The 10,139-nt window shown below is 55.1% G+C and overlaps 1 protein-coding gene across 1 annotated transcript; it reads right to left on the bottom strand.

The window, feature by feature from the left end:
- Positions 1-1,639: 1,639 nt before the first annotated feature.
- Positions 1,640-9,279, bottom strand: PAFAH1B2 (platelet-activating factor acetylhydrolase 1b, catalytic subunit 2 (30kDa)). Its single transcript, XM_010574971.1, has 5 exons — positions 9,143-9,279; positions 8,386-8,475; positions 7,441-7,557; positions 6,368-6,490; positions 1,640-5,706 (listed from the first exon to the last, which is right to left on the bottom strand). The coding sequence occupies exons 1-5, from the start codon at positions 9,221-9,223 to the stop codon at positions 5,428-5,430; spliced, it is 690 nt and encodes a 229-aa protein (XP_010573273.1). The 5' UTR covers positions 9,224-9,279; the 3' UTR covers positions 1,640-5,427.
- Between the last annotated feature and the right edge of the window lie 860 nt (positions 9,280-10,139).

Genomic DNA, 10,139 nt, shown 5'->3' with positions numbered 1-10,139 from the left:
TCCGCCGGGGCGGGACGGGACGGAACGGGACGGGACGGGTCGGGTCGGTCAGCCGGGTCGCGCCCGGGCACCCCGCCCCATGGCGAGCCGCGGTGTCGGTGTCGGTGCCGGTGCCCGGTCCTGGATCCTGGCGGTGCCGCCGCTGCCCGGTCCTGGATCCCGGCGGTGCCGCCGCTGCCTGCTGTCGGTACTTTCTATCTATCTCCCCGGTCCGCAGGCAGCTGTAAACACGGGCCGGCGGTGACGTCACGCACCGTCACACGTTAAAGGGCCAGGTCGGGGAAGTGACGCGGCGGCGGGCGGCGCCCGGGCGTCCCCTTCCCCGGGCTGGGGGCAGCGGGCCCCTCGATAGAGCAGCAGTGTCCCGCCGGGGAACCCCCGCTCCGTGGGGCACCGCTGCCCCAGGGGGACCCCACAGGGGAAGCCCCTGCCCCTTATAGGACTCCACAGGGGAAGCCCTGTCCCACAGGGGAGCCCCTGCCCTAGACAGGGCCCCATAGAGTAAGGCCTGTCCCACAGGGGAGCCCCCACCCCGAGCAGCCCCTCAGGTCACACAGAGGCTGCCGGAGTCCCTCGGATGGGATAAGGACCCGTCCCGCCTGCCGAGCCCCCGGCTTGGGGAGGGGGCCGGGAGCGAGCGAGGTCCCCCTAGCCCCAGCGCTGCATTCGCCCCTGCAGCCGGCAGCGGCGGGAGGCATCGACTGCTGCTGGCAGCCTCGTTCACAGCGTTCTTGTGCTCCAGCACACCCGCCGCCAACTGCCCCCACCGGTGACCCGAGCTGGCCCCAGCACCAATGGGTGCCACAGGGATGCTGCTGACCCCCCGGCTCCCAGAAGTGGGCTCAGATGGCTTGCTGCAGCCACCTGGTCCGCATAGACGAGCTGCTGCAGTAATGGCAAGGCAGGCAACGCAGGAGCCATAACCAGCCCCGGCTCAAGAACTCCTCCCTGGCCGGGGTCCCGCACCAGCGACGCCGGGTGGCTCTCTGGCCACCCGCTCCAGCCACTCACCCAGCCGCCTGGCCACCAATGTCCTCAAGCGTGGGGGCATGGCAAAGTTCATTGCCAGGCGAGGCACCACGAATGCATGGGTGCCTCTCCCCTTCCTGCCCTCCCCTCTGGCTTTCTGTGCAGGGGGTCCCCCAGCCTCCCCTCACCTTTGCGGCACCCTCCGTCACCAGGGGTTGCAGTAATTCAAGGTAATTTGAAGTTTTTCCACTGCGGAAGTGGGAGCGATGCCACACTGTGTTTTATCACGCATCTTCTGCCAAGACCCCCCATCCCAGCTGCTGATGAGCTTCCCACATATAGGTCCCCCTCTCCACAGGCTCCGTGGCTACGCATGTCACGCTTTACGTGCCTGTGATGGGGTTTCCGGGTTTTAATTGCTCTGCCGAAACAGCTCAGCCCCACGTAATGCCGCAGAAAGCCATCTTCTAGGCTCAAAGTGACAGCCAACACCCTGCCGCCGGTTTCCCTCTGCTCTCTGTGGGACAAACGTAAAGAGACGAGCACTGCTGCTATTGTGCACTTTATTTCTATAGGTCCTCTCGGCGAGGATCCCAAAGCACTTTTCGGACAGTCTGCGTGTTGTTTCCAGGTTACAGGTGGTGACGCTGACAGCGGATGGAATGACTTGCTCGGGGACAGACGGACACCCATGCAGGAGCTGGAAGCAGAACTCCAACCGACTCCTAAGCTGCTGCTCAAACTCGAGTCAAGCTTCTGCTGGGATGACTGTAAGCTGGATTGCGTGGTGATGTGCATTCCCTGCTCATGTCAGGGCTATTAAAGAGAAATCACTGCATCATCAAAGACAAGCCGACATCCCGTCAAGGGCCAAAGTACCAGTTACCTTCACCCACAGAACCTTGCTTACAGCTTTGGGTACGGGACCTGAGCTGCGCACAGTGCAAGGAGAGGAAAAACAAAGAAAGAAAAGCCCCCCAGCCAAGCGGGGAAAAGAACAGAGTAAGCGAGGAGCCAGCAGAGTATGACTCCCAAGCCCCCCTAGGGAGGGAACGCTGTGAGTGCAGCCAGGGGGAGGATGGTTTGGCAGCTCCGTGTGGGGCAGCACCTCCCTGGTCCCCGCAGACACCAAACAGAGTCATTGACACAGAGAGGGAAGAAAGGCGAGACGCGGGTGCCTAGGCACACACACACACACACACGCTGCAACACGGTGGGGTGAAACATTGACATTTATATCGAAATATGCACTAACAGAGTGAGCTCTACCAGCCGATGCATTTTTGCCAAAGCAGAATGACAATTTTTTTTGTCCCGGGGAAGGAAGGTTCAGGGCAGTGAGCGGTTAGAGGGCAGTACCTGCGGGCAAGCAGTGCAGAGGGAGGGCACGGCCTCCTTTCACGCACAGTACAGGCTTTCCTCCTCGCAGGTTCCATCCTGCAGTCGTCCTCCTGTCCCCCCGGCAAGTCACCAAAGACTCTTTCTGTCCTTTCACATCTTTTGTTTTTTCTCTCTGCTGCGATAAACCTGCAACCGGCAACGCTCACACAGAGAAGATGGCTGGCTCCAGCACAGAGCTGTCAAATGCAGCTGGGTTGTTGATGGTGGGAGAAGCCTCACAGGGCCGGCTCCTTTCCAGCCAACCCTTAACAATGACATGGTTCCCGGTGGCCAGCCAGGGGGAGCCCAGCCCCAACCCCAGGGGACATCGGTCACCCAGAGCCAGCACTGAAGCATTTCTACGTCATGTCTCCTGTGACGAGGCACTCGGTTTTTAGTATGAAATCAGCGAGGAGGGAGAACCCCAAAACCTCGCAGCTGTGAGTGGGGCAGCTTCTTACTAGGCGGCGACGAGCAGAGCAAAGTCTGAGTGGAGGGGAAGCCGTCCTTGCTTTCATTACACAGTGCCAGCAGTCCCCGAGGGGGTTAGGGGAGCAGAGAAGGAGGGGAGCACTGAACCAAGCACAGCACCTCAGCAAGCCAAGCCTAAGCAGAGCTGGCTCAAGTCACGCTGCCAAAGGCTCGGGAGCCTGCCAAACCTCCTGGTCCGCTCGGCACCCCGCCAAGAGGGGCTGACTCACAGCTAAGCACAGCCTCGGCCGCTGAGTTGAGAAGGCAGAGCTTTTTTCTGGAGAGTACATTCCTGGTTAGCATCTCTCGAGCCAAACGCAGCGACAGCAGGGAGGGAAGCAGGGATGATGCATAGATTAAAGTAGCATACTGCCTTTTCGCACAAGCCCAGAAACCCGAAAAGCTCAGAGGGAGCGGAACGTGTTCTATCCCATCTCCCTAAGGGGTGCCTAGGGGGTGGGAGAAGCCCTTTCTCCAGGAATCCTCCACTGCAGCATATTTGTAACACTTGATTTTCCCACTCTCCCTTGCTCCAGCTTCTCCAGCCAGCACCTTATCGGCAGCACGAGCAACCCTCCCTTAAAGCCCGTCCTGCAAGGCAGCAGAGCTCCAGAGCAAGCCTCAGGGAGCAGTGCGTCCCTAGTTGGGTTCGTGGGGGCAGGACCGTACTCTCTCCTCTACCACAGCACTCCAAAACTTCCTACTTCTGATCCTGGCAAGCGGAACGCTTCATCTTTCCTTCATCTGTGTGTAGATCACATATACTGGAAACAAAACACACACTATGCATGCAATCCAGGCAGAAATCCTGCTACGATCAAGTCTACAGGAAGAAGGGAACGTAGTGGGGACAGTAAAGTATTCCTTAATGCTAGGTTATAGACTGCATTCAACACCAGCACCCTTCATTATAAAAAAGGGCAAACAGACTATATACAGTACCTACGTACTTTGTTGCAGCGGGACACAGCAAGCAGCCCCGACACCTAAACACCCCTTGTTCAGAACACGGTATGAAGTGCCTGCTAAGAAGCTATCCATTCCTCTCCGGTTTACCGGCCAGGATAAGCACACCTGACCGCAGAGCCCGCTTAGGTGGGAAGAAGGGCAGAGAGCTGTGCTGGCAGCTCTCGGCCAGCTACCAGGGCGCGAACCATGGCGAGGTCTGCACAGCACTGCTGTGCTCTGACTCCAGCAGGTAAGCTGAGGAGGAACAGACTTTCTTTAGAAGTGTTTTCTTTGCAAGTAGAGTTATCTATTCAACTAGGGCTCTGCCTTTTGGGTCCAAACCAGTTTCTTTCTGAACAAGAGAACCTTTCCTTCTAAATGAAAGGCTGTTTTCCTACCATGGTTAGTAGACTACAACTCGCCCTTGTAACAAAAAAAACCAAACCAAACCCCCTCCTAGTTGCAGCCCCAGTAGGAGGGCACCTGCCCCTCTGGCTCCCTTGGCTAGAGGCGAAGAGCAGCGTCCAGGGCAGGAAAAGCTATGCCTTGACTTCACTTTTTACTCTAAGAGGCCATAGTTGCTCGAATAAAATGTTTATACACGTAAAACAGAAGCAATAAAGAAATATACACCTTGGAATCTGTAAAGCTTTAGACTGATTTAGGCCTTGCAGACAGGGGCTATTCATATGGGCTTCCTTTAGACAAAAAAGGAGGTAACATTCATACTTAAAAAAATAAACCCAAAACAACCAACAATGAACGGCACCGCAAAGAGCCCTGTGGCACAGGCATCTCAGAGGAATGAAACATTGGTTCTAGACTAGCAAGGAAGTGACTGCCTTGCGTAGCATTTACTGGGCAATTAAAATCCTAAACCAAGCAACTGTTAAAAGCCAGCGACACGACACGCAGACAGGAGCAGAGAACAGGACAGCCAGCAGCACCAGAACAAGACTGCCCCTGGGGAAAGCTATGTGGGAGGAGGAAAGGTGCCCCAGCTATCAGGCATGGTGAAAGAAGCACAAGAACCAGCACCTGGGAGTGGTACAGCAGTTCGGTTAACCGTTTGTTTCTTTACATTTCTGAATTCCAGTTTCATGCTGCTTCAGAAAGAAGGAGTGAGAAAGCAACACGTGTCACTTAACACCCCCCCCCCCCAAAAAAAGAAAAAACCAATCCCCAAAACTTTCAATGGTGGGACCGAGTTTGGAAAAATGCATCTGTTCTGGCTTTTGCAAGTGGAATGTGATTCTTGTTCACAGGCTAATACACAGAGCACAATCCCTACGGCCAGGACCAGTGAGGCAGGGGGTGTGCACGGGCTGTCAGAGACAGGCTACGAGGGTTCTAGGACAACCACAGAGCAACAAGACATGAGAGGGGCACAGAGTGACAGTCCTGTTCTCGGTTTAAATGAGGAATGATTTAAAAGTAAAATTCTTCTTCAGCTAATTTCCTCCTGCAATAAAACCAACCAAGCCGGCCCTCATATGTACAAGACCAGTTAAACATTAGCCTTCCCCCTCAAAACACTAGGTACGAACATCCGGTAACATTCTACAATGGAAAGTGCTTTAAGAAAGAAGGACTCTGTAGTGCCAGTGACAGAACTGATCTGATGGGCTGGATGATGCTGTTAATGCTGACATCAGCTACTCAGGCCAGGGCAGCTCGTTTCTCCTCGGGGGTCTCCTCCAGCAGCTGCATGATCAGTTCATGGAGGGGTTTGCAGATCTTTGCATAGCCCCCTCCTGTCAGGTGCAGGAAATCAAACATGTCGTGGTACGAGATGGTGCCGTCTGAGTGCACGAAGCCGACGTCCACGTCCAGAAGCTGGACATTGGGCAGTTTGGGGAGCGAGGCTTTTAGCAGATGGTTCACCTTGGCATTCTTCTGCCGCAGCGGGTTTGGCTTCTCTCCACGAGGTAGCAGGCCCTGGCATAAGAAGGAGGCAAAAAAAGAGCTTCATATGACTGCAATGGCCTAACAATGCCTGCCTTCCCTTCCAATTCAGGCAGCCTTTCAAGACTTAGACGTTTGTGTCAAGGGGAGCTCATCCCTTGAATCAGACTTTGTCTGTTCAGACCTAATCTGAAATGCAACTGAAGGCGCCAGATGAGCTGTAAGCACAGCTGGCAAGGCACCCGCTTTCTTTTGTCTGTCTTTTTTTTTTTTTTTTAAATGTATCACTTTCTGCTCTTTCTGTGCACTTTCAGCACTGTACTGAATGCCATCACCCAGCTTCTCAACAAGAGAGGCACCAGCTAAGCTGCCGAGGCAAGGAAACCAACTAGGATTTCCAGTGCTGGCTCTGATCTGGGCACCTATGTTCCCCTCACAGGACTTCTTCCACGCCATTTCTAAGTGGGACAGCAATGCCGCTAATGGGAACGATCACAGCTGCCTCTGGAGGGGCCGAAAGGATGACTTTTACAAAGCCAGGTGAACAAGGGGAGGCACACAGAAAGCAGAAGCTAGATAAAGCACCTGCCCTCCCCGCTAACGATCAGTAACTCCCAGTAGCGCAGAGGCACGGTACAGAGAACACGGGGCTTCCTCCGACCAGTTGGTTTTCCCAGTGCTCCAAGAAACATACCAGTACAATAACTTTGGCCTGTGGCTGCTGGCTGTTTATCAGGCGCACAATCGCCTCAATGCCACCTGCTACTTCTTCTGCTGTGTTTTCATGATTATTTGTTCCAACCCAAACAACAATGACCTACAAGGAGAAAAAAAATGTTGGCAACTTTGTCACAACAAGTTGTAATAGGCTTGCTGACCCTGAAAACCCTCTGTACACATCACCTGTGACCAGCAAGCTATGTGAATAGTCAGGCTTAAGGCTAAACTCAAGACTGCAAGAGGTCTTCAGCTGTCAGTTGTGCTGATTTCTGCAGAGTGCCTTACGAGCTTCTGCTTTGGCCCTCAGGACTGATGAGCTGCCACTACGGAAACTTTTCTGGACAGCCTAAGAGATGCCTGAGCCCACCCCATCTTGGCCAATGTACCTGCAAGAGCCTACGCTGGTCAAAAAGAGGGTAACATAGAGTTATACAGTATAGTGTAAGCTCCTTCAGGGCAGAGACAATGGTACAGCTCCACTTTTTGCTTGAAAAGATTGTAAGCTCGAGTATGAGCTCCGCTGCCTCCCTCCCTGGGGTACGCGTGGCGTAACAGCAACTTGGTGCACTGTCCGCCGCTTTCAGTATGGCCACTCGCAATTGGGCTGCAACTGTAGGTGCAGGCTGGGAAGCTGCTCTTCACCACACGTCCTGAAAACCTTTGCTACCACTTATCAAATACTTCCGCATCCTCTTCTAGAGGCCGAGAATACACCTTGGGCCTGAGGGACAGACTGCAACTCCAAGCTACGGTAAATCGTAGGCCAGATCGATGTTTTTGCTAGGACTGGGAGGTCGGCTCTGTTTACTGATGAAGTCCTCCGATTTGCACATTCAGCAGCGTAAAGCCCATCTAGGAGACGTGCAGCTCTGTTCCCAAACACTTCTGGGTAAGCCACACGCATTTCTACACCTGACGCACACTCAACCAACGGCTGCTCAAACAAAAAGCTCTAACAGTAACGGCTCACTCAGTTCTGCAGCGCTTGAGTGCTGAAGTCTCCTCTAAGTTAACGCAGGGCTGCCAGATTTGGTTTTCTGCTTATACCTTCGGTTTAATGTTCTCCAGTTCACCGTTCTTCAGTCTCCATAGAACATGACCTGTGGTGTCTCCACCAATCCCAAAATTCAGTGCATGAAGGGGTGAGAAGAGCTCTCGCCATATCTGCAACCAGAAATCAATTTGCTATTTCAGAGCAGCATCCTGGTGGTGAATGAAAGATACTACACAGACAAGCAATGTCTTCAAGGACACTAAAAATAGCCAGGAGACTTCCTCCGAAAACTCCCTTCCATAAAGGGCATTTAAACACAGGACTGGGCTTTACTTGGAGGTCCTGAAGAGACGGAGCTGCTGATGCTCAAGCACTCAGTCCCAGCACAAAGGAAGGGGAAGTTCCCTCGAGCAGCTATTTGCCCAACTCCTCAGAGACACAGAGGGTGCTGGATCTGTTGCAGAGCACCGTGTCCCCAGCTTCCCTAAGTACAGGGCAGCTGAAGAAAGTGTCTATGACCTGAAGGAATCCTTTTCATCAACAGGGAACAAAACTAGAAAAAATGGAGGCAGCTCTTGCAGAATAAAGCTGCTCTGTCACCACCGCGGCAGAGCAGCAGAACACTGCTTCACTCCGATGGAGTTTTAGAGAAAAGCCAGCATGCTGATGCCTGTAGCACCCCAGATGCTAAGGGGTTAAACGTGTTCTGCCCACACAAGGTACACCCACAGAGATGTTGAAGGGGGTTTGGAAATCGGGAGGCGGTCAGTAACGGCTTCAGACAAAGACTGGCTTCAGAGAAAGACTGCGTGTAGCTTGGCAAGGCCTTGTACAAGCACTGGGAAGTTAAGGAAGTAGGGCAGAATAAACTGGAAAGGATGGCAGAAAAATTGGAACAGCAGAAATTGTTGGTGTTACACGTCACTATCAGTTACCCGATTTGAGAAAGAACCAATCTAATCCCTATAACCCCACCATCCTCCTTTCTTTAACGTTACCTCATACTGCTGTAGTAACTGCACCATGGAGTCACCCACGAAGAGCACATCGGGCTCCTTGTCTTTGCAGTCCAAGACAAACCTATTGTGCTGGTGAAAGAAAGCAGTAAGGTAAGCTCCACCTGACAGTTCCTCGTTGGCGTGGCTGCTGCAGGATGGAAAGAGACGGTTGCCCGGCTGGTTTCCCCTGCTGCCGAACCGTGCTGTTCCTTCCAACACCCTTCTCTGTGTTAAGCCATCAACCCCTGGATGCTCCTCCCAACTACCCCAACCCCCACAACAGCCTCGGTTCCGGCAGGACCAGCATCGCGTCTACTCTACGCACTACACACACATCAGCCATGAGCCTGTCAGATGCCCGTTAGATTCAGCGACTACCAAAGAGAGAAATGAATGGCTAGTTGCTGCAGCGAGTGTCCTCCGGCTATATCTCCCAGCCTAGGAGGAAGCGTTGCAGCAAGGGATGGGCACACCAGGCACTTAGCCACTGCTAGTTTTAGCTTTGCCACTCCCTGGTGCAGCGACACGCTGGAAAGTGCTGCTCCACGCTCTGTTTGACAAAAGGGTTGGCGATTTCTGCCTGCTAAGGGGCTGACGGGGGTATTTTCTGAAACGGTTTTGCAGGGCAGCTTTCAGGTCATGCAACGAAGCTGCTTTTCGCCTTGATTCATCATTACAAGACAGACACGTCTTGTAATGTGTGACCCTCAGGGTCAGCACTTGCCCATCAGACCCCCCCCCACCCAAGAAGCCTTACCTGTGACATCCACCTGTCATCTCCCTGAATATCTTCAGCGGCATGTGGCACTGCTGCCGGGTTGGCATCCCCCTGGCTCATTCTGTTCCTGCGGAGAGAACGTGTCAGATGAGCTCCTCGCAGCAGCCTAGCTGGCTGGCTGGGAACCGCTGCACTTCCCGGCATTCCCCACGGACAACTGATGCCTGTTCCTACGTGCGGTGACTTCTGGCCAACGACAGAACGCGTTTTCCTCCATGCCAGACCCGCTCCACAGCCTTCTACCGACCAGGCAGTGGAGGCAGGCGAGCACGACATACTGTAAAAAACCCACAGAATAAGCTCATTTCCAAGGACGCCCTGCAAAAGCGCACCTCTGCTACGCAGAGCTTTGCCGGTGTGATCCTAACGGCTCACGGCCGGAGGATTAGCTCCTCTTAGTATCAAGATTCCCAGCTTACGGCCACTGAGCTCCGCAGTTCAGCAGGATTAGCTGGCTCCGGGGGAGAGCGCATCGCGCCGGCCTCGATCCCGAAGGATCTACACCAGGAAGGGGACGGGGGTTGACGCCTCTGGCTACGGCCCCGGGCAAGCCCCAGATCCGGCCCTTCCTCCCGAAGCTGGTCCGTGCCGGCCAGCAGCGGCGGCCCTGGGCTGAACGAAGGGGGGCGGAGGGGCGGGGGGGAGGCCGGGGCCCAGCTCCTCCTCGGCGGGAGCCGCAGGTTGGGAGGCAGCGCCAGCGCCCAGGTGCCAATCATGGCGGGGCCGAGTTTATAAGGACGGCTTCCCGCCGCCGCCGCCCCCGCTCTGCCGGAGGGGGCTCCTCCTCCTCCCCGCCGCTTCGGGCGGTCTCTCCCCGCTGGGGGAGGCGACCCGGCTCCCTCCTCCCGCCCCCCCTCAGCCGCCGGCCCAGCCCAGCTCCGGAGCCCTGCTCCAGCCCAACCGCGGGGCGCGGCCCAGGCCTCCCCGCTCCGCCCCCGGTGTGGCCGGGCCGCTTTCCTTGCCCTTGCCCTTGCCC

This window comes from Haliaeetus leucocephalus, unplaced genomic scaffold, assembly GCF_000737465.1.
Source record: "Haliaeetus leucocephalus isolate CR32 unplaced genomic scaffold, Haliaeetus_leucocephalus-4.0 Scaffold450, whole genome shotgun sequence".
Lineage (NCBI taxonomy): Eukaryota > Metazoa > Chordata > Aves > Accipitriformes > Accipitridae > Haliaeetus > Haliaeetus leucocephalus.
The sequence above is the reverse complement of the archived record's forward strand: the minus strand, read 5'-3'. Positions and strand labels throughout refer to the sequence as shown.